Source organism: Bos grunniens, chromosome X (genome assembly GCF_055505025.1).
Source record: "Bos grunniens cultivar Pamir isolate PY7600 chromosome X, Bosgru_T2T1.0, whole genome shotgun sequence".
Lineage (NCBI taxonomy): Eukaryota > Metazoa > Chordata > Mammalia > Artiodactyla > Bovidae > Bos > Bos grunniens.
Genome location: NC_141194.1, coordinates 1,554,489 through 1,578,968, shown reverse-complemented (window position 1 = coordinate 1,578,968; position 24,480 = coordinate 1,554,489). Strand labels below are relative to the sequence as shown.

Genomic DNA, 24,480 nt, shown 5'->3' with positions numbered 1-24,480 from the left:
ATAACAATAATACTGTATATTACAATATATATATTATATAAGGTAGTACTCTTACAAGGCATATATAATAATTACAATGTATATATAGCAATATATAATACTATGTATTATTACAGTGTGTATATAACATATATATATAACAATAATATGTATATTATTACAATGTATCAGTTCAGTTCAGTCACTCAGTCGTGTCCGACTCTTTGCGACCCCATGAATCGCAGCACGCCAGGCCTCCCTGTCTGTCACCAACTCCCGGAGTTCACTCAGACTCACGTCCATCGAGTCAGTGATGCTGTATATATGATAATATATAACATAATACTATATATTATTACTATCCACATATAATAATATACTATATATTATTACAATGTGTATATTATATATAACTATATATATTATTACAATGTATATATGATAATATATAACAATAATACTATATATTACAATATAATATAATGTAATAATACTCTATTATAATGCATATATAATAATTACAATGTATATATAGCAATATATAATACTATGTATTATTACAATGTGTATATAACATATAACAATAATATGTATATTATTACAATGTATATAAGATAATATATAGCATAATACTATATGTTATTACTATCTATATATAACAATATACTAACAATATATATAATACAGTAATGATGCTATGTATCATTACAATGTGTATACAATATATAATATAATAATATATATTATTACAAGTGTATATAGTACAGTATATATATATTACAATAATACCTATTACTATATATTATTGCAACAATATAGTAACTACTCAAAATTATTATATAGAAAGTGTTATATTGATTAATTATAATATATAATGTAATATATTATCAACAATAATTTTTTTTTTACATTTTTGTCTTTCCTGGAAGAATTTCTCCGTTTGTCTCAAATAACTGTTAGTTAGTTAATTAAGTCGCTCAGTCATGTCTGACTCTTTGCAACCCTGTGGACTGTAGCCCACCAGGCTCCCCCGTCCATGGGATTCTCCAGGCAAGAACACTGGAGTGGGTTGCCATTTCCTTCTCCAGGATATTTTCCTGACCCAGGGATCGAACCCAGGTCTCCCGCATTAGAGGCAGACACTTTAACCTCTGAGCCACCAGGGAAGCCAAATAACTGTTTTAGAGTAATTATTCTACAAAGAGAATAACCACTATTACTATTCTATTGATGCAATAATTATTATTATTCTGTTGACACCAAAGAGTCTGATATTCGGTCTCCTGTCCACCCGTGCGTGCGTGCTAAGTTGCTTCAGTCCTGTCTGACTCTGTGTGACCCCGTGGACTGTAGCCCGCCAGGCTCCTCCGCCCATGGGATTCTCCAGGCAAGAATCCTGGAGTGGGTTGCCATACCCTTCTCCAGGGGATCTTCCTGACCCAGGGATGGAACCTGGGTCTCCTGCATTGCAGGTAACTGAGCTACAAGGGAAAGCCTCCTCGCTGGTTACCGTAAACTTATTTTCTATGCCCGTGAGTCTGATTCTGTTTTATGAATAAGTTTGCTTGTGGCATATTTTAGGTACCACATGTAAGTGGTATCACATGTCTGAGATCCGTTCTTTTCTGACTTCCTTCACTTACTGTGACACTCTGTAGATCCATCCATGGCATTATTTCATTCTTTTTATGACCGAGTAATATTCCAGTGTATACAGATAGCACGTCTTCTTCATCCATTCATCTGTTGATGGACATTTGCGTTGTTCCCATGTCTCGGCTGTTGTAAACAGTGCTGCTATGAGCACTGGGATGCGTGTAATTATGGTTTTCTCTGGATATATGCCCAGGAGTGAGATGGCTGTATCACATGGTATCTCCATGTTTAGCTTTTTAAGGAACACCCACACTGTTCTCCACAGTGCCTGTAGCAATATACATTCCCACTCCGTTTTTAATTATTCTTGCATTTTATCTTCAAATAGTCAGATCGTCTAAGGCTTTTTTCTTCCTACATGTGTTCTCCAGTCTTAACACTAGGAAAGGGTATTGAGGACTTTTATAGAAGTGGTTCAAAGAGGGCGCAATCAGCTCATGGACATTGTTCTGATTGATTAAGTGTTAGTCGCTCAGGCGTGTCTGACCCTCTGCAACCCTGTGGACTGTAGCCCGCCAGGCTCCTCTGTCCGTGGGATTCTCCAGGCAAGGATACTGGAGTGGGTTGCCATGCCCTCCTCCAGGGGATATTCCCCAGCCAGGGAAGAAACCTGGGTCTCTTGTGTCTCCTGCATTGGCAGGCAGACTCTTGCCCTCCTAAGCCATCAGGGAAGCCCCGTTTTGAAAGAATGTACAAAAGCAACGGCTGGTACAAGGGTTTTAACCAGGACACGCACAGACGTGTATTTATTCCTACAGTAAATAAAACATAGGCACCACAGGGATTTTTTTTTTTTAACATTTAAAAGACAGCCAGGGAGAGGAACACTCATTGAAAAAGAGTGATGCTGGGAAAGACTGAAGGCGGGAGGAGAAGGGGACTACAGAGGATGAGATGCTTGGATGGCATCACCGACTCGATGGACATGAGTTTGAGCAAGCTCCGGGAGTTGGTGATGGACAGGGAGGCCTGGCGAGCTGCAGTCCATGGGGTCGCAAAGAGTCAGACACGACTGAGCAACTGAATGCCAACAGGGAGGTGAAGTACTCCTGCACGTCTTAAATGTCCCCTGGGGGCGGGCATACCTATGACCCACGAAGGTTACAGAGACATGGATTTATAGGGCTGAATGTAATGAATTTTGGCCTACCTCGCAAAGACTCAACCTTGTATCATGGAAGGTGGGCAAGTTACGTAGTCTGGCTAGGAGCTTGGCAGGAATGGTATGGAATTAATTTAGCCCTTGCTGAGGTGACAAAATCAGATGGGAACTATATAAGCAGGTAGGAACCTGCCCACTGTTGATTTTATTTCCTTTTGAAGCACGGTTAACCTGTTCTTCCAAAGGTTCCTGCACACCAGCCGTCCTGAGTTCAGCCCGTGGGCTATCTATTCATGCTGGGAAAGATCGAAGGCAGGAGGAGAAGGGGGCAACAGAGGATGAGATGGTTGGATGGCATCACCGACTCGATGGACTTGAGCTTGAGCAAGTTCTGGGGGTTGGTGATGGACAGGCAGGCCTGGTGTGCTGCAGTCCATGGGATTGCAAAGAGTTGGATATAAGTGACCAACTGAAGAACAACCTTTTAGGTCTCCTAACCACTAAAATTACAGAAGGATCCAGGTCATCTGACTTCCTCTGAGTCTGTACCATCCCCCAACCCCATCAAGGTTGAACTTGCTATTGCAACACTGTATTATTTTTCCAATTAGCCCAGGCCACACACACACACACCTCCCCCCACAAGTATACACACAGGCTATTGTTTCTGTGGGCTTCCCAGGTGGCGAGAGTGGTAAAGAATCCGCCTGCCAATGCAAAACACTCGGGTTCAATTGCTGGCTGGGTGGGGAAGATCCTCTGGAGAAGGGAATGGCAACCCACTCCAGTAGTCTTGCCTGGAGAATCCCATGGACAGAGGAGCCTGGTGGGCTGCAGTCCATGGGGTCACAAAGAGTCGGACATCACGGAAGTGACTGAGCAGGCTCGGACTGTTTCCAGATGCAGAAAGTGTTCATTGTATCTGTATTCCTTCACAAAATACACTGTATATCGATATATATATATATAATTCTGCAGGTGTCTCATAGGTGTGTTGGCCCCAGGGTTGAAATTTACATACGATCACGTCCCTCGCTTTTTTTTTTTTTTTTTTTTAACTTCCTTCACCGTCAGGAAATGTTTAGTCTCTCGGAAAGACGGTTACATAAGATCGCAGCCTGAGGTGTGTCACTTGAGGATACAGGATGTTGAGCTGAGTAAACGGAGTCAGCTCGCCTGAGATGCTCTTGAAGGACGCGTAAGGGAGAAGGTGGGTGGTTTGTTTAGAACACGAATCTCAGGACTTTGCCTGGCGGCCCACTGTCTTCTCTGTTTTCCGAGGGACTTGAACGACTCTTTGTAAACTCATGCATAAGTGAGCCTGCTCATCCCAGTTCACCAGCTTCCCCCGGTGGCTCAACGGCTGATAAATCCGCCTGCAGTGATGGAGACAGAGGAGATGCAGCTTCAGTCTCTGGGTTGGGGGGATCCCCCGGAGGAGGGCATGGCCACCCACTCCAGTCTTCTTGCCTGAAGAATCCCCAAGGACAGAGGAGCCTGGCGGGCTACAGTCCATGGGGTGGCAAAGAGTCAGACACGGACTTAGCACTTACTTATGGCAAAATTGTTTCCATTTTGTCCAGAAATCCCATTTCGCATAACCCCCGCGATGATGGGTCACTCTTGAGTTCATGTCCTTGCGTGGCTACCCTCCGGGTTGACCAGGAATTTCTCCCGCCTGTTTGGCAGAAATAATTCAGCTGAGCTGGGGAGATCTGGGAGCCTCCCTCTGATGGGTCCTTCTTCTTTTCTATTTTGAAATACGCAGTTGAGAAAAATCTGGAAACATTTGAGTGAACGCCATGGAATGGGAGACTTCCACTGACTGTGGTATGAAGGAAGGGAGAAACACAAAAATAACCCCTCATTCTCAGAGCCAGTAGCTTGGATTCTCATTTAAGGCTTCCCCCTAGACAGACAGGGGGGCAAGTTTCACATGCAACATTCCTCAAAGTCTCTGCTCAAATAAAGATGCTGCTTCCCCATCAGATACCAGTCCACCCCTGGGATTCCCCGGCTTGGGCAAGTACACACTGCCTGTTCGGACTTCTTTTTTTCTTCACCCCCTTTTGTCTCCACTCACCCTAGAATACTGAGGGCCAGTTGTCCTTCTGTTGATGGAGGGTGAGTGGTGGTCATGGAGGCAGAATTCACTCTTACAACCCCTGTTAAGCAACGGGACTGAAAATCGCTCAGTCCTGTCTGAGTCTTTGCAACTCAATGATCTTTACCGTTGATTCCATGTCTTGTCTATTGTTAACAGGGCTGCAATGAACATTGGGGTCCATGTATCTTTTTGAATTATGTTTCTTTTTTTCCCCCCCTGGGTGGAAGCCCAGGAGTGGGATTGCTAAGTCGTATGTTCATCAACAGAGGGATGGATAAAGAGGTGGTGATGTGCACTAAGTCGCTTCAGTCCTGTCTGACTCTTAGTGACCCCCTAGACTGTAGCACACCAGGCTTCTCTGTCCATCGGGATTCTTCAGGCAAGAATACTGGAGTGGGTTACCATGCCCTTCTCTGGGGGAATCTTCCTGCTGGAGGGATTGAACCCAGGACTAAGTCTCCTTGCTGCTAAGTCACTTCAGTCGTGTCCGACTCTGTGCGACCCCATAGACATCAGCCCACCAGGCTCCCCCGTCCCTGGGATTCTCCAGGCAAGAACACTGGAGTGGGTTGCCATTTCCTTCTCCAATGCATGAAAGTGAAAAGTCAAAGTGAAGGCGCTCAGTCGTGTTCGACCCTCAGCGACCCCACGGACTGCAGCCCACCAGGCTCCTCCGTCCATGGGATTTTCCAGGCAGGAGTACTGGAGTGGGGTGCCATTGCCTTCTCCAAAGTCTCCTTAAGAATCCAAAAAGAACCTGGAGTCTTTAAAGAAGCTGATAGGCAGGTTCTTTAGGACTACTGCCACCCAGGAAGCCCAAAAGCCAGTAATGTGTGTTGTTAGTTCAGTCGTGTCCAACTCTTTGCGACTCTTTGGGACCCCGTGGACTGCAGCACGCCAGGCCTCCCTGTCCATCACCAACTCCCGGAGTTTACTCAAACTCATGTCCATTGAGCTGGTGATGCCATCCAACCATCTCATCCTCTGTCGTCCCCTTCTCCTCCTGCCTTCAATCTTTCCCAGCATCAGGGTCTTTTCTAGTACATTGGCTCTTTGCATCAGGCAGCCAAAGGATTGGAGTTTCAGCATCAGTCCTTCCGATGAATATTCAGGACTGATCTCCTTTGGGCTGGACTGGTTGGATCTCCTTGCAGTCCAGGGACTCTCGAGAGCCTTCTCCAGCACCACAGTTGGAAGGCATCAATTCTTTGGGCGCTCAGCCTGTTTTTCTCTCTTCCCAGTGACTGCCCTTAGCCTGCCTTAACTCTGCCCAGGTGGTCTCACTGCTAACAGCCCTCACCTGACCCCTTGCCCTTTTTTCCCAGTTCTCCTTCCTCCTGGAAACCAACATAGGTCCTTCTCTGCCCGCTTCCCCTTCTGCGTTACAGAGAGCAGGGTCCTCTCCAGCCTCGATTTCCCCAGCCCTCCCCTCCAGCCCTCCATCTCACTTGCCCCAGCCAGTACTTCGGGGCTCCCCAAAGCGCTCATCCGGGCCCAGCCCCTTCAGGCTCTCCAAACCGGGACAAGAAAAAAAAAGAAAGCATTCCACCTTTTTTTTTTTTGGCAGGAGGATTCAGGCTGGAGGAGGGATGGTGGCTGCCAGGAGCCACAGGAGAAGCGGGAGGGCGTGGCCGGGGGCTCTGGTTGCAGCCTCGCCTACGGCTCCTCCGGAGATGCCGGCGGGCGCCCCCGGCTGCCTGCAGCCTGCACTCGGGGTCCGGAGGCGCCGCCAGAGAAAACTCCAGCCCGCCTGGGGGAGCGCAAGCCGTATTCCTTCTCTCTCCCCCCCCGTGAAAAGAAAGACACAGTCCTCCTCCAAATCTTGCTGGGAAGGGCGCTCCGGGCGCAGACCTCGGGGCTGTGCGCTCCCGGGTATCTCTCCGTCCCTCGGGTACCCCCCGGAGTTCCTCTCGGGGGTGAGGGGGCCCGGATACTTCCCCACCGCCCGACCCCCGCACCAGCCCCTCCAGCTTCCTCCAGCCGGCCGTGTGTGCGCGGGGCCCCAGCGGTTCGCCCCACCGGCGTGGACGAGTCGTGCCCACCCGGGCCGCGGCGCCATGCGGAGCCGAGAGGAGGGCTGAGCGCGCGGCGGCGGCGCGGCCAGGGTCCCCCGCGCCCCGTCTCCCCGGGGTGGGGCAGGGTGGGGCTGGGCCGAGGCGTGCTCTCGGGGAAGGCTCTCGGCGACGGGAATAAAAGGGCGCCGCGCTGGGAAGCCGAGCCGCTCGCCTCGCCCCCCGGGCAGCAGGACATGGCCCCGGCCGACCCCCGGCGGTGACTCGCGCGCCCCGGCCCGGTGAATGCTCTGGGCGCACCGCTCCGGTGGGTCGCGGCTTCCGACGAACAGGTGAGGACTGAGGGCTGCCTGGGCGCCCCCGGCGGTTGCTGGGGAGGTGGGGGCGGGGGTGCCGGCTCTGTCTGCAAGGGGTGGAGAGAGTTGGAAAGGGGACCGGTATTGCACTGGGGGGAGCAGGGGGCGAGGGCAAAGAAGACTTCTGGAAATGTTTCCTGGCGCTCTTTTAAGGGTACAGCTACCATCCAGAAAGGGCTTTCCTGGTGGCTCAGCTGGTAAAAGAATCTGCCCGCCATGCGGGAGATCTGGGTTCGATCCCTGGGTGGGGAAGATCCTCCTGGAGAAGGAAATGGCAACCCACTCCAGTATCTGGCCTGGAGAATTCCGTGGGGTCGCCAAGAGTCGGACACGACTGAGCGACTAAGCACAGCACAGCACCATCCAGCACAGAAGCTGACGGAAATCATCCCGGAAGATGCACAGACTAGGTCTAAGGTCCCCTTTCCAAAGTGGCCTCTCTCTCCTCCATCCCTGGTTTCCTGGGGACCCCCCGACAAGACCCTCAAGTGTAACCGGCTGCGCTCCTGCGTTGGTGGCGAGGGGCAAGTCACAGTTGCGGGGCCGTCTCCCCGATTTCTCCAGATCCCTAAGACTCTCCACCGCTAACCCCCGCCCACCTCCTCCTTTTGCCCTGCAAAGTGGGGAGACGCAAAGCAACCCCCTTCCTCTGCCGGGGGACGGGGGTTTGGGTGGGTGGGTGGGTGGGGTCTCTGATCCGCGCGCAAGCTGAGGAAGTCAATCGTTTGGGGGAGAGACGCCCTTTGGTGTCCGAGTCTCCGGCGTCGGAGACCCTCGGGGTAACCCGAGCCGCGCTCCGGGAAAGCTCGTTCGTGAAGTCACGGCGCAGCCTGCCCGGGCGCGCCCGGAGCGCGCGCTGGAAGCCGGCCAGGGGCGCAAGGCCGCGCGTCCGGCCCCTCCAGACTCTACCCCGCCGGGTGGACGCCCGCCGACTGCCTCGCGCCCCGAGTCCAGCTTCCCGGGGTTCGCCGGGCGTGCCCGGAGATCGTGCAGACTCAGGGAGGCTTCCCCGCGAGGCCTCGGGATTGGGGTTCAAAGGGGGGGCGCGTCCCTGCGGTCTTCTGGCGGGGGTGGGGGTGGGGCCTGGGTAGAAAGCCGAGCGCCGGGGACGAGCTCCGCCTGCGGGGGGCATGAGCCCGTGTGGAGGGTCAAGCGCGCGGGTGAGGGGCCTGGAGAACCGAAAAACGCTCTGCAGAAGCCGGTCGGTTCCAAGGCGGAGAGGAGGCGCCTGGGCTCAGTGTTTGCAAAGCTGCTTGCACCGTCAGCTCTTTAGGAGCAGCTGAAAAACGAAACGCGTAAGGGCTTCAGAAAACGTCTGTTCCCAGGGCCCCTAAAGGGCGGGAAACGCTGTGCATGCATCTGGGGTGTCCCTACAGCGCGGGAGCAAATAGAGTGTTTATGATCAGAAGTCGGGGTTGGCAACCGTGGGGAACCGGCGCATTTCTCTATCCGTGTTTCTCCACCTTCCCTGTGTTGTTACTTACTGATCCATAAACTTCATGCAAGAGTTGCCGAAAGTGTGATTTGATGAAGGCATGACTGATGCATGAAGAAATAGTCACTGACTTTCTAAAGGAGGTAGCGGCTGATGCAAGCTAATATTTTATCTGATCTTTTCCTTCCTTTTTTCTCTTTTTTTCTCTTTCCCTATTTTCCCTTCTGATCTCCCTTCTTTCCTATCCTTTATACTTCCTCTCCCCCCCCCCTCCTTTTTTTTTTTTTTTGGTCTTACTGACGTTTTTTTGTTTGCCTCAAGATTCTTCATCAGGCTATTCCTTGCCTCTTTCTCTCATGGCACATTTTTCAGACATTTCTCCAAATTTGCTCCCTGGTAAAGAATAATGTTTTTCCCTCTCAACATTTCGGTTCTTCCAAGGGAGGAAAAAAAAATTAAGGAGAGGAGACAAACCCACATACAATGGAATACATTCTGCTTTCGTGAACATCTCTATAAGCCCTTGAAGATGGTATGAGTAAAACTTTAAGGAATGCCATTAAAAGAAGGAAATACTTCTGGTCCTAATGGATTTCCTGAGAAGCTTGTTATTCAGTTATATACAGTATGTAACGGCTTGAGATAAACATCGGAGGTGGATAGATAACAGTTACTTTTATGACTTGAAACATGTTTCAAGTAATGTGGGTGTTAGCCGCTCAGTCCTGTCTGACTCTCTGCGACACCATGGTCTATAGCCCACCAGGCTCATCTGTCCATGGAATTTCTCATCGCTATATATAAGCACAAATATATATATATATACACATTCATACAAGTATATACTTGGGGGTATATATACATTGTTGTTTAGTTGGTAAGTCATGTCCAGCTCTTTTGTGACCCCATGGACTGTAGCCCGCCAGGCTCCTCTGTCCATGGAATTCTCCAGGCAAGAATACTGGAGTGGGTTGCCATTTTCTCCTCCAGGGGATCTTCTTGATCCAGGGATTGAACCCTGTGTCTCCTGACTTTCCTTCATTGGCAGGCAGGTTCTTTACCACTGAGTCACCTGGCAAGCCCTTATAAATACATTTATACAAATACATATTTACATATATATATATTTGTATATTTGTGTATATATATACATTTTTACAAATGCATACTTATGCATATAGGACTTCCCTGGTGGCTCAAACAGTAAAGAATCTGCCTGCAGTGCAGGAGATCTGGGTTTGATCCCTGAGTCAGGAAGATTCCCTGGAGAAGGAAATGGGAACCCGTCCCAGTAGTCTTGGCTGGAGAATCCCATGGACAGAGGAGCCTGGCAGGCTACAGTCCATGGGGTTGCAAAGAATCGGACATGACTGAGTGACTAACCCTTTCCTTTCAGCTTTCATACTTTTATACAAATATATGTTTGTATATATACACCCATTTGTGTATTTGTCGGTAAGTATAGGGCTTCCCTGGTAGCTCAGCTAATAAAGAATCCGCCTGCAATGCAGGAGACCCTGGTTGGCTTCCTGGATCAGGAAAATCCCCTGGAGAAGGGATAGCCTACCCACTCCAGCCTTCTTGGGCTTCCCTGGTGACTCAGCTGGTAAAGAACCTGCCTGCAATGCGGGAGACCTGGGTTGGATCCCTGAGTTGGGACGATCCCCCTGGAGAAGGGAACAGCTACCCACTCCACTGGGCCTGTCAAATTCATATCCTCCCTTAAAACACAGCGACATTTCCAAGTTGTAATATCAATGTCAAGAGTGAAGGCTGTATTCTACAGTTGCATTAAACTGAGTGGCAAACGACAATTGATAAAAAATCTTAAAGTTTGTGTTGCTCCACGCACATGCTTTGCGTCATTCAGACGCCCCATGGTGACGCCTTGGGAAGCTTAGCGTCGTGAGGCACAGTGCAGGTAAAACCAGCTGGCAGTACGGAAGGGCTGTCTGACACCTGGCTTTGTGTGGTTCCCCGACAGGTGTGCCGGGATGGCCCATCCGGACGAGATGCCGATGACATGGGCGCGATGGCGGGCCCTCTCCATGGTGCTGATTCTGCTCTGGGGACGCCCCCACGTGGCACTGGCCTGCCCCCACCCCTGCGCCTGCTACGTCCCCAGCGAAGTCCACTGCACGTTCCGCTCCTTGGCTTCCGTGCCCGCTGGGATCTCTCCACACGTGGAAAGAATCAATCTGGGGTTTGTACCACATTCCTTCTGAGCCATCTCAGCCTCCTCGCGAGCGGGCGGGCGGGTTTCATCTTTCGTGTACGGGTGTGTGAGCACGTATGTGACGGTGAGTGTGTATTCATGTGTGCGTCACTGTGTCTTGCATGATGTGGGCCTAATCAACAGGACATTTATAACTCTACTAAATGTGGTCCTTTGGGGCTAGTATCTGACTTAATCCATCAGCACGAGTCTCTGTCACAAAGGTTGATTATGAGCCATCAGAGACAGCTTCGGCTCCTTGATACATTTCCATTGTTAACAATTCTTTAATGCACTGCAGATGCAAAATATATGATGCATGCATAAATATACTAATAGCGTTTAAATAGATTTCAGCAGTTATTACAAAACGATAAATAGAATGAGTGAGACATCTTCGACTCCGTAAATTATCAGTATGACGCAATCGTGACTTTGATGAAATAAGAGTTCTTTCAGGTTTTGCCTATTTAAAATATTGATGTCTTTTAAACAGTTTTTTTTTTTAATGTATTTATTTATGTGGCTGCATCAGGCCTCAGTTTCAACATACGGAATCTTTAGTTGTGTGACGCCAACTCTTAGTTGAGGCATATGGGATCTAGTTCCCAGACCAGGGATTGAACCTGGGCCCCCTGCATTGGGAGGAGCATGAAGTATTAACCACTGGACCATCAGAAAGTGAAAGTGTTAGTTGCTCAGTCCTGTCCGACTCTCTGCAACCCTATGGACTGTAGCCCACCAAGCTCGTCTGCCCCTGGGGATTCTCCAGGCAAGAATGCTGGAGTGGGTTGCCATGCCCTCCTCCAGAGGATCTTCCCAAGCCAGGGATCAAAGCCCCGTCTCTTACATCTCCTGCATTGGCAGGTGGGTTCTTTTCCACTGGCACCACCTGGGACCACCAGGGAAGTCCTCTAAACAGACATTTTAGTGCAGCATTTCGGGTAGAACTTTTACATTTCAATTTTCTTCTATACCCATATGTACTTTCTATACCTAAGTGTCCATTTCCGTGAATTACAGGTACTCATAAAATTTTCATACGAAACCATCATTTGCACAATTCTAATAGTAAACAATCATTTGGAGTTCTTCAGCAAAATATGCTAGCTACTTCCTACCACCTATAAAACAACAAAACTATTTAGGGTTTGATGAACAGACATATTAGTAAGACAAAGTGACCAGTAAGACAAAGTCCTCTTCGAGTACAGAGCCTCGAAAATTCTTGCCTTTACCGATTAGAAGCTCCAGTAAAAGAGTGAAGGAATGGGCAGTAAGAGAGTGAGATAAACACTTCAAAAATCTATAGCAATGGACCATGAAATAGCTCTCTCTCTCAAAAAAAAAAAAAAAAAGCTTGGCAAACTTGACTGTCTGAAAAAAAAAAAAAATCTAACCACGATGATGATCACTCCACAGGGAAAAGACGTTGGCTTTGCCAGAAGAGAGAATAGTAACCGTTTCCTTTTTATAATCTTCAAATCGTTTGACAATTTTAAAACCAGTTTCCTTTTCACAGTCTTCCGATTTATGCAGAAGAGGAACTAAAGCTGCTTTGAATCGGGTAGAACGGGCGCTCCGAGTTTGTAGAAAGGAAAACAGAGTTGATCTGCGATCACTCTTGTCTCTTGGGCTTCCCCAGTGGCTCAGCGGTAAAGAATCTGCCTGCAGTGCAGGAAACGCAGGAGACGCAGGTTCATTCCCTGGGTCGGGAAGATCCCCTGGAGGAGGGCAGGACAACCCAGTCCAGTATTCTTGCCTGAAGAGTCCCACGGGCAGAGGAGCCTGGTGGGCTATAGTCCATAGGGTTGCAAAGAGTGTGACAACGACTTAACGACCGAGCATGCAAAGACTTTGCCATTGGAAGCAAAGACAGATATCAAAATGACTCTTTTTCCTACTTCCGCCAACAGTACCTTGAGATGGTCTCATGTAATATTCAGTTCAGTCATGTCCGACTCTTTACAACCCCATGAACCGCAGCACGCCAGGCCTCCCTGTCCATCACTAACTCATGTCCATTGAGTCGGTGATGCCATCCAACCATCTCATGCTCTGTCGTCCCCTTCTCCTCCCGCCTTCAATCTTTCCTATCATCAGGGTCTTTTCCAGTGAGTCAGCTCTTCGATTCAGGTGGCCAAAGGATTGGAGTTTCAGCTTGAGCATCAGTCCTTCCAAGGAAGAGAAATAAACAAGACAAGGACTAGTTTCATGGCACCAACACATAATACTTCCATCTGGCTTAAGGTGTAACTTGATTCAGCGTACCATGTTTCTATTGTCTGATTCATGTTGATGTATGGCAGTAACCAATACAACATTGTAAAGCAATTATCCTCCAACTGAAAATTAAAAAGAAAAATTAAGTACATGTAGTAGAAGAATATCACTCATAATGTCACAGCACTGTTTCTGGATAGTGTTAGTCGCTCACTCATGTCCAACTGTTGTGACCCCGTGGACTGTAGCCCTCCAGGATCCTCTGTCCATGGGATTCTCCAGGCAGCAATACCAGACTGCGTTGTCATTCCCTTCTCTAGGGGATCTTCCCCACCTGGGGATCAAACCTGGGTCTCCTGCACTGGATGTGGCTTCTTTACCATCTGAGCCACCAGGGAAGTCCAGCCTCAAAGGAGATAACGAGGCTGGCATGGTGCGTAATTTTGTTGGGAAAAAAGCAAAAGAGAAAACAGCAGTGTCTACTGCAGATAGAACTCAGGGTCTGAGTTGCCTGTCAGCAGTTCTGCAAAGGGTTGAAAACCCTCGGGGAATGACCGATTATTGGCAGAGCGCTCCTGATTTTCATTCCCACACAGATGTTTTTTTAGGGTTCTCATTCAGCATTGAAAGAAAAAGAGTGGCTCTTTCCTGTTTTGAAAGAAAGAGTTGTTCTTTCCTGTTGGGACAGCCCCAAAGATTTTTTTTTTTTTTTTTCCAGAAATGACTTTCCATTTTTTTCTGTTCTAGGTTTAATAGCATACAGGCTTTGTCGGAAACGTCGTTCGCTGGACTGACGAAGCTGGAGCTCCTCATGATCCATGGAAATGACATCCCCAGCATCCCCGACGGGGCTCTGAGAGACCTCATTTCGCTCCAGGTAAACCAGGCGTGGCGGTTTCCCAGGTGGTTCAGTGGTAAAGAATCTGCCTGCCAATGCATGAGACACTGTTTCGATCCCTGGGTCGGGAAGATCCCCTGGGGGAAGAAATGGCAACCCACTCCAGTGTTCTTGCCTGGAGAATCCCATGGACAGGGGAACCTGGTGGGCTGCAGTCCATGGGGTCATAGAGTCGGTCACAACTTAGCTACTAAAACCAACCAAACTGGGCATATATGACCAGCACTAATTGCAACCTCTACCACCAGCCGTGGAGAGGGAAAACTTTAAAATCCTCCTTCACAATGAATGAAAAGGCCACTTTTTCTAAACATGAAAAATGAGCTTCATGTCTTTCCTTCCCAGACCTTTGTTCTGCTTTCTGTTCCTGTCTGTGGTGTTTTCTTTTATTTAAATTATAAACAGGGCTTCCCTTGTGGCTCAGCTGGTAAAGAATCCACCTGCAATGCAGAAGACCCCGGTTCAATCCCTGGGTTGGGAATGTTCCCTGGAGAAGGGATAGGCTACCCCATTCCAGTGTTCTTGGGCTTCCCTCGTGGCTCAGCTGGTAAAGAATCTGCCTGCAATGTGGGAGACCTGGGTTCGATCCCTGGGTTGGGAATGTTCCCTGGAGAAGGAAAAGGCTATCCCACGACTGAGCAACATTTTCCACTTCCGGTGCAACATTTTCCACTTCTGGTGCAACATTTTCCACTTCCGGTCTTTGTAGGTTTTCAAGTTCAGCTACAATAAGCTTCGCGTCATCACGGGCGAGACCCTGCAGGGGCTGTGGAACCTGGTGAGGCTGCACATGGACCACAACCAGATCGAGTTCATCCACCCGGAAGCGTTCAGGGGCTTAACCTCCCTGAGGCTCCTCCACTTAGAGGGGAACCTGCTTCGCCAGCTGCACCCCGCCACCTTCTCCACCTTCGCCTTCCTGGACTACTTCAGGCTCTCCACCGTGAGACACCTCTACCTGGCCGAGAACGCCATCAGCACTCTCCCCACCGGCATGCTGCAGAACATGCCGCTTCTAGAGAACCTCTACCTGCATGGCAATCCGTGGGCCTGTGACTGTGACATGACCTGGTTTCTGCAGTGGGACGCCAAAACCAAAGGTAGGAACCGCACAGGCGGCTCAGACGGTCAAGAATCCACCTGCAGTGCGGGAGACCTGCATTCCATCCCTGGGTCAGGAAAATTCCCCTGGAGGAAGAAAGGGCAGCCCACTCCAGTCTTCTTGCCTGGAGAATCCCCATGGACAGAGGAGCCTGGTGGGTCTACAGTCCATGGGGTCGCAAAGAGTCAGACACGACTAAAGTGACTTGGCACAGATAAATACAGAAAAGCCGCAAGACGTTTAGCAGGGAGAAAAATATAGTTTGATTCTGTAGACATGAGTTTGAGGAGCATTTGTACCATTTGATGGGCTTGTCAAGTCGGGCGTCGGTGTGCCTCTCCTAGGATGGGTTTGGAATGGAGAAGCATAGACAGAACTCATCGGCGGCCAGTAGACGGTAATTGAAACCACCTGCGTGGGCGAGACCCTCAATGACAGGGCAGGGCAAGAAGGGAGGGGTCTCAGACCGAGTCCAGGAATAGTTCATCCATAATGAGTTGGGCAGAGAAACACTGAAAGTGTCAGCGTTGGCCAGAGAAGGACAAAATTCTGGAAGATTGAGTGTCCAGGAAGCCAAGAGTAAGAATGTGAATCCAAAAAAGAAAATACTGCCTGAAATGAAAAATTGTTTCAAGAGAAAATGTAGTTATGAAAGGTCGATGTGACAAGGCCCGTGCCAAGAGTTGGTTCTTAAGTGTTAGCCACTCAGTTGTGTCTAACTCTTTGCAACCCTGTGGAGTGTAGCCCGCCAGGCTCCTCTGTCCATGGGATTCTCCAGGCAAGAAGACTGGAGTGGGTTGCCATTTCCTCCTCCAGGGGATCTTCCTGACTCAGAGATCGAACCCCAGTCTCCTGCATTGCAGGCACATTCTTTACTATCTGAGCCACCAGGAAAGCCCCACAGTTGGTTCTAGGACCTGGAAATACATTCATGGGTTTCAGAGACTTACATAGGTTCTCCTGGACCTTCATAAAAGGAAAATTGCATCATATGTATGAAGAGAGATTCTTTGTCAACTTAAAAATGTCTTTTCCTTGCCGCATGTGGGATCTAGTTCCCTGACCAGGGATGGAACCCAGGCCCCCTGTGTTGGGAGCACAGAGTCTTAGCCACTGGACCACCAGGAAGTCCCTAACAATATCTTTTTAAAAAGTACTCCCTGCCAAGAACCTCCCAGACCCTGGTTAGTTATCACACGTGAGGTTAAATGGATTCAAGCTGCTAGGTGACATCACGGATACCAGGTAGATAAAGTCTTGAATCTTGGCTGAGATGCACCCAGGTGATAAAAATGCAAACACAGGGTTCATCCTCTGTCCATTCTTCGGGTCGTTGACTTAGTACATGTTTGTCTGCTGCTGTGTTTCAGGGGTCCTGAAGTGTAAGAAGGACAAAGCGTACGAAGGAGGTCAGCTCTGTTCCACATGCTTCAGTCCCAAGAAGTGGCACGGACAGGAGCTTCAGAAGCTGCGGGATGTCCGCTGTCAGAAGCCTTCGATCGAGTCCCCGCTGAGACAGAACCGGAGCCGGAGTAGTGAGGACGATCAGGACGAAGACGAGGGTGCTGACCATCCCTTCTCCCCAGACGGGTTCCAGTTCCCTGCGTGGAACGTGTCCGTGAACATGAGCGACGAGCACGGAAACACGGTCCACCTGGTCTGTAACATCAAGAAGCCCACCGACGTGTACAGGCTGCACTTGAACCAGACGGACCCCCAGGAAATAGAGATCAATGCCACGGTCGCCTTAGACTTTGAGTGTCCCATGACGCGACAGAACTACGAGAAGCTCTGGAAGCTGATTGCCTACTACAGCGAGGTCCCTGTGAAGCTCCACCGGGAACCGGCACTCGGCAAAGACCCCAGGCTCGGCTACCAGTACAGGCAAGATGCGGACGACGACAGCACGCTGTACTACACAGGCGTCAGGGCCCACGTCCTCGCCGAGCCAGAGTGGGTCACGCAGCCGTCCATAGAGCTGCAGCTCAACCGGCGTCTGAGCTCGGCCAAACTGGTGGTGCTGTCGTATTCGTCTCAGCACGCCCTGGTCATGTCCGCCAAGGACGCGAGGCTGTCTCCTAGCAGAAGCTGGGTTATGATTGAGCCCGGCAGAGCCGTGCAGAGAGCCCAGACTGTCCTGGAGGGGAGCGCCTGCCAACTGAGCTGCAAAGTGAGGGCCTCCGAGAGCCCCTCCATCTCCTGGGTGCTCCCGGACGGGTCTGTCGTGAAAGCGCCGATGGAAGACCGTGACGGCAGGTTCTCCGTCCTCACCAGCGGCTGGCTGAAGATCAGGTCGACGCAGCCGTCGGACGCTGGTCTGTACCAGTGCATCGCTCGGGTGAGGGATGAGACAGACCGGATGCTCTACAGGGTCCTGGTACAGCCGCCGGTCATTCAGCCTCCTGACGCATATACAGTAACCATTCAGAAGAACCCAGGGGAGCCTGTGACACTGCCTTGCCAGGCACTGGCTGTACCAGAAGCCCAGATCAGCTGGATCCTTCCAAACAAAAGGATGCTGAACGCAATGGCCAACGCCTCACATGCCTACGTGCTGGCCGACGGCACCCTTTCCATCCCCAAGGTTCAAGGCAGCGACAGTGGTTACTACAGATGCGTGGCTGTCAACCAGCGAGGGTCGGATCATTTTACGGTGGGGGTCCAGGTGAGCAAGAAGGGGTCCCGTGGGTCTCCGAAAAGACGCGGACGCCCAGGAAGCAGGACTCTTTCTGGAGGGCGAGGCGGGATCGTGGAGGATGAAGGCGGATCCGGCATGGGAGATGAAGAGAACACATCGAAGACGGTCCTCCACCCGCAGGACCAAGAGGTGTTAATCAGAGCAACGGATGACGCCAGCAGTGGGGGTAAGAAGACCAGGAAAGGGCGCAGAAAGCTGAAACCCTGGAAGCACCCCACCAAGGAGCCGGAGACCAACGTTGCCGAAGGCCGCAGAGTCTTCGAGTCCAGGCGGAGGGTAAACGTGGCCAAGAAGCAGATTAATCCAGAGCGCTGGGCAGATATCTTAGCCAGAGTCCGTGGGAGAAGTCTCCCTAAGGGAACGGAAGGACCGCAGGTCATCACAGTCCGCGCACCTTCACTGATGAGGCAGGAAGTGACTTCACCTCTGCCTGCCGTCGCTCCCGGCTCAGTATCGCCCGTGCAGACCACAAGCAGTTCAGAAGAATCCTCGGGAGATATGTTCGTGTTTGGCGAGGAAGAGCAGGCTTCCAGCGCTGTCTCCTCCCCTAGGACCGTTCCGCTCCAACCTGGCCATGACGGAGTCGTTCGTAGTGAACCCAGAGTGACAGGCACTCGCTCGGAAGAATTTATTGATGAGGACTCTTCTGAGAAGACCGTGGGTGCAACTCCCACTGAAGTTGACTCCAACCAGACCCCAGCCACGACACTGGCATCTGTACTTTATGAATCTTCTACTCTGCAGACCCTGGAAATGGAACACAAAGAGCCCACCGAGGAAAATGTAGCCACAGACAGCTGGTCCACCCTCCATGTTGGGTCCGTGCGGGAGGCCACATCCCCTGAGGATGAATCTCCGATGGACGCCGTACCCTTGGCTGAGTCTGAGACTGTGACCTACTTTTACCCCGATCTGGGGACAAATTCACAACCAGCTGAGAAGACCGTGAAAGAACAGGCCTCCACACGCTTCACACCAACTCCCGCCTCGTGGGTTGCCGAGGCTAGGACGTCTGAGCCGCTTGAAGACCCCACCTTAGGGGACCCCAGCATCCCAGTTGAAACTCACCTCCAGGAACAGACAGACAGCCCTCAGCTTGTGGAAACTGGTTTAAGCACTCCAGGCCACCCACTGACTCCTGAGGGCATGAAGGAGACTTCTCAGACACTTCAGGAAGAGGGTACGCTAGAGACGCACCCCACAGACTCCAGAAGCGTCAAGGGAAATGGGCAAGCCGTACACCTGACCACTCCGCTTGACTCGACACCAGAAGTGATGAACAGCGTCACTGACTTGCAGCATCCCAGGGAGTCCATGCCTGGCGTTGTGTTTGGCAAGGACATGACCACGGCACCAGTGACCACGCCAGCCCAAAAGGACACTTCACCGTCGGCGCTGACCACTCATCCTTCCCGAAAGAGGCCCCACGGGAGGAGGCGATTCCGACCCCACAAATTCCGACACCACCATAAACAGACCCCGCATACGACGTTTGCCCCGACAGATGCTTTCTCGCCTCCACCGACCCAAGTCCCCGAAGCGAAGACTCCAAGCCTTCAAGTGGCGAGTTCTCTGGTTCCTACGACCTGGGTTAACAGTGCCGTAGGTACCGCCGGACGCTTGGACACGGAGGAGCATGCCGAATCCGTATCCAGGGGCAGCCCACACAGGAAACAGGGCAAGAAGCGCAACAGACACCGATACATCACTTCCACCCTGAGCTCTGCAGCTTCCGTGTCCAAGCCCAGCTTTTCTCCAGAAGATAAGCATAGAATCTCTTTTCCCCTCAGTTCCCAAGCTGCGCTTTCCCCTACGACCGTCTCTTTCACCACTGGAGACCCACGGGAGATAACCGGCATGGGAGCTTATAGCACAGCCAGCATCAGCAAAACATATTCAGCTTCTGACAGATTCCAAGAGACTGTTCCAGTCACACGCGAGCCTGCGTCAGACGGACAGGAAACGAAGAACCATGGTGTCACAGACCTCAGGGACTATCAAACCCACGGTCTGGTCCCTGGAGACTCAGTCACCCATGCGACATCACCTTCTGTGGCCGAGGTCTCCCCTGCGAGAGGATTTAAGGAGGTGTCTCTGACGTCTCCCTTTCCAAAAACGACAAGCTGGGATCCCCCAGGGGCAACCCAGCTTGGAGTGGAACACACAGACCCACCTGTTACCAGCCCTTCGGAAGCTCTTACAGAATCACCCTCTGTGAGAGAGTCAGCGGATCTAGGTGAGTTTTCGCCTTCAGCGGCGGTCTCTACGCTGTTTCAACCCCAACGTGCGGCTCCTTCAACGACTCTCCCCGTCCTAAAAGTAGAGGCATCCTCGAGTCTGGCGGAAACCACCGTCCGTGATCAGGGAGGCCGTGAAACCACTCACACTACTGTCCGTTCTGAAATCGGACCCCAGAGTCGCGTGTCCACTCCCACCCCACTGGAGGAGCCAGAATCGCCATTCCCACCCACGACTCTGATGTCTTCCACAGAGACCACTGCAGAGCCCACACCGCCTCTTCCTTCAGGGACGTCCCCAGCCTGGAAAGCTTCCAAACACCATGTCACCTTCCAATACGTGGGGACCCCAGAAACCAAAGCGCCTTCTGTGAATAACGAAGTAACTCAACATTTATCGAAGGCACACCAGTTATCCACGCCCTCTTCCAAGCAGGACAGATTTACCTTGACTCCAGAGGAGGCATTAAGAAAGGAAGCGTTTGATGGTACAATGAAAAACATGCTTCCCCATGTTCCAGATGGTCCAGACGAGGCTGGGAGGGTCCTGGTTTTCCACCAACCAGCCAGGGTTCCCGCCACACCGATCCCGCCGAGAGGAACCATGAGACCCCCGCACATGGTCACACAAAGCCCCTTCAGATACTCGGTCACCTTCCAGCCCCCTCGTCACCTGACCCGCAAACCGGGAGTCACTGCGTACCCGTCGAGGGTTTGGCCAGAGGGCAGGCACACCACGACTCCGAGATCACCCAGTTATCCGACGACTCCCGTGGTGGTTTTGTGGCCTGGTTCCAAACCTAGCATTCCTGGTACGGCAACCGGCCAAGGAGCTGACCGATTCCAGGGCAACTCCAGATCGTTTGCAAATAACCATCTGCCCGATCTAAGAAGAGACCCCGTGGGCAAGCTTCCGAATTCAAGAGCGCCTCCTCTTCCCGGTGGAAGATTCCCTTTCTTTATCAACAGGACCCTGTCTTTCCCCCAGTTGGGAGGTACTCCGAAACCTCAGGGACCCAGCTCTCCAGCCCCAGCGTTGAGAGACAGAAAGGTCAACGTAGGTCCCCACACTCGGATCCACTCTCAGAGCATCTTCCACATGGACCTGGGGCCCCCAGCGCCTCCCATCTTGCACCCCCCCAGGACCACAGCACCCCCATCCATGAACGTACGGACCATCCCCCCGGGCTCCTCCACCCGGAGCTCTGTCCCTTTCACGATGTCTTCCATCCCACCCTCCAGAAGCTTCCATCACGGCAGCACAAAGCTCTTCTCTGCCGGAGGGCTGCCTGCGTCCAAATTCTGGACGCTCGGGGAAAAGCCACAGATCGTCACCAAATCCCCGCAGTCCGTGACCGTCACCGTGGAGACAGATGTCACGTTCCCCTGTGAGGCCACGGGGAAGCCCAAGCCCTTTGTGACTTGGACCAAGCTGTCCACAGGTAGGGCGTTTACACGTCAGGCGTTCCAAGTGGGGCTGGTAGGTGGGGAAGGGGGAGTTCCTTGAGTATAAGAAGTCCACGTAGAGGCAGAGACTGTCAGAAGAGGACAACGGGTAGGTGTGATGGGAAACGACTCCAGACAATCTATTCATGGGTGTATCCCTTTACAGAGACGGGGGAGTGAGAAATGAACAAGGGTGTGAGGTGTGTTTTTTTTTTTTTTTTTTTTAAAGCAGCCGTGGAAACACGTAGCATTCCTAACCGGGAGTTAGGGCTTCCCAGGGGTGCTCGGAAGTAAAGAATCTGCCTGCCATTGCGGGAGACGCGGGTTCCATCCGTAAGTCAGGAAGATCCCCTGGAGAAGGGCATGGCAACCCACTCCAGTATTCTTGCCTGGAGAAACCCACAGACAGAGGAGGCTGGCTGGCTATAGTCCACAAGGTCGCAAAGCATCAGATGTGACTTACCGACTAAATGACGACAAACTGAGGCTTAGAAATGTTCCGCAAAGGAACCTCTTGCCTTATCCCTCTGAGGTTCAGTACAGGAGTCATCCGCAAACCACGAGGGGCTTGCAGGAAGGGAGGGGAGTGAGGGGAAGTCCCCTGCATCCTCCCACTGGCTTGGAAGGTCGGTGGAGTTTGGTCTCAGCTCGGTGGGCCTTGGTTTTGTTTGAACCTGGAGCTGTGATTTCAATGAGTCAGCTCCGTCTGCCATCACTGAGCACCCTACACGGGGCGGCTGGAGCAGCCAACTTATTTTCTGACCGTTTGGGAGGTTGGGAGTCCAAGATCCTGGTTACAGCGGGGCTAATTCCTCCTGAATCCTCTTTGGCGTATCACCGGCCGTCTTCTCACGTGATCATCTGTCTGTATGTCTGATGTTCCCATCTCCTCTTTTTATCAGAACCCCGGCTATATGGGATCAGGACACACCCTCATAGACCTCATTTTCTACCTTCATCCCCTCTTTAAAGACCATCTCCAAGCACAGCCACATTCTGAGCTTCTAGGGGTGGGGGTGGGGGTCCCAACTCCAATGTAGGAATTGATGGTGGAAGGACAAAATTCAGCCCATATAACAAGGGTCCGTATGATGCTCTCTACTTGGCAGGCCGGGGTGCTGCAAAGACCGCTTTGCTTCCTCCGAAACGACCCATCTGCTTGGATGTCCAAACAGATTCTAGGTGACATTAGGAATTAAACGTGATGATCGCCCCTCTAGGTCATTGCCGAGCACCAGGCTGAGCTCCTTGTGTTATTTAGAAGCTTCCCAGTCGCTGTCTGTATTTTACACGTGTAGGGTCTATATGTCAGTGTTCCTCTCTTGGTTCATCCCACTCCACAAATCTGCGTCTCTTATTTTGGCCCTGCAGTCTCCGTGAACATACCTCCCTTTTCCTCTTTGTCTTTCCATCTCTCTCAAGCACAGCTGTGTCCTTCAGGCTTGGATTCTGTTCAGAAGGTTGGGGTTGTTTTTTTTTTTTTTTCCCCTCCATCTGCCATGTGGATAACCCAGGAAGTGACCGATGCTGTTACACTAGAGACAGCTGTACATTCTCTGCTGATCTCACGCATGTTAGATGTTTTCCAGTCGTGAGAAGAGGCTCTGGACGCAGGCAGATTACTGACATCTTTGAAGGCTCCATGCCGGACGCCAAACGCTTCCCTAATGATTTAATGAGGAATTTGCTGGAGGAAGCCAGCGGGGGACACCGAGGGGTTTTTCGTTCTGAAAGGACTCTGCCTCGGATGGAAGGCATGTCCCTCCACTGAAGAGACCCCATTTGCATTCATTCTTAGCGTCCTCTGTACCTTGTTCCATCATAGAGTATCCCTGGACCACACCCCCTCCCGAGACCATCATGTATCTTCCTCTACCTGACTGGGATTCTGCTGCTTAGCACCGGCTTTTCCTTTGGAGAAGGGCACAGCAACCCACTCCAGTATTCTTGCCTGGAGAATCCCCATGGACAGAGGAGCCTGGTGGGATACAGTCCAGGGGGGGGGCGGTCACAGAATCGGACACGACTGAGCGACTAACACTTTTCCTAGTTAGCTCCAGTTTTTGTTTTGTTTTTTTAATTGGAATATAATTGCTTTACATAATGCTGTGTTGGTTTCTGCTGTACAATAACGTGAATCAGCTAAAAGTATCCATATATGCGCTCCCTCTTGAGCCTCCCTCCCAGGCCCTATCACCCTGTCTAGGTCATCACAGAGCCCCGAGCTGAGCTCCCTGGGCTATACCCCAGCTTCCCTCTGTCTGTTTCACACACGGTCGTGTGTATATTCCAGTGCTGCTTTCCCGACTCACGCTACCTTCTCCTTCCCCCACTGTGTTCACCTGTCCCTCCTCTACATCTGCGCCTGTATTCCTGCCCTGCAGACAGGTTCATCAGGACCGTCTTTCCAGATTCCATATGTAGGCGTTAATAGTACAATATCTGATTTTCTCTTTCTGACCTCCTTCACGCTACCACAGACTCTAGTTTCCTCCGCATCACAGCGACAGACTCAGCTTTGTTCCTTTTCATGGCTGAGTAATATTCCATTGTGTGGGTACCACACCTTATTGCTCCATTCCTCTGTGGATGGACACTGAGGTTGCTTCTGTGTCATGGTTCCTATGAACAGTGCTGCGTGAACACCAGGGTGCATGTGTAACGGCTTCCCTGGTGGCTCGGTTGGTAAAGAATCTGCCTGCAATACGGGAGACCCCAGTTCGATTCCTGGGTTGGGAAGGTCCCCTGGAGAAGGAAATGGCAACCCACTCCAGTGTCCTTGCCTGGAGAATCCCATAGACAGAGGAGCCTGGTGGGCTATACAGTCCATGGGGTTGTAAAGAGCCCCTGGAGAAAGGATAGGCTACCCACTCCAGTATTCTTGGGCTTTCCTGGTGGCTCAGCTGGTAAAGAATCCACCTGCAGTGTGGGAGACCTGGGTTCAATCCCTGGGGTTGAGAAGATCCCCTGGAGAGGGGAAAGGCTACCCACTCCAGTCTTCTGGCCTGGACAGT

The 24,480-nt window shown here is 51.1% G+C and overlaps 1 protein-coding gene across 2 annotated transcripts in view; it reads left to right on the top strand.

The window, feature by feature from the left end:
* The first annotated feature begins 7,005 nt into the window (after positions 1-7,005).
* The window catches only part of MXRA5 (matrix remodeling associated 5), a 28,769-nt gene continuing 11,294 nt past the window's right edge, over positions 7,006-24,480 (top strand). Inside the window, exons 1-5 of one of the 2 annotated variants that reach the window (XM_086386168.1) lie at positions 7,006-7,188; positions 10,632-10,850; positions 13,833-13,962; positions 14,693-15,083; positions 16,456-21,462. In XM_086386168.1, coding sequence (XP_086242294.1) covers positions 7,142-7,188; positions 10,632-10,850; positions 13,833-13,962; positions 14,693-15,083; positions 16,456-21,462 — 5,794 coding nt within the window. In that variant the 5' untranslated portion in view covers positions 7,006-7,141. Of the gene's footprint in view, positions 7,189-8,065; positions 8,508-10,631; positions 10,851-13,832; positions 13,963-14,692; positions 15,084-16,455; positions 21,463-24,480 lie in introns of those variants that run through there. The other variant, XM_086386169.1, reaches the window with a different exon arrangement.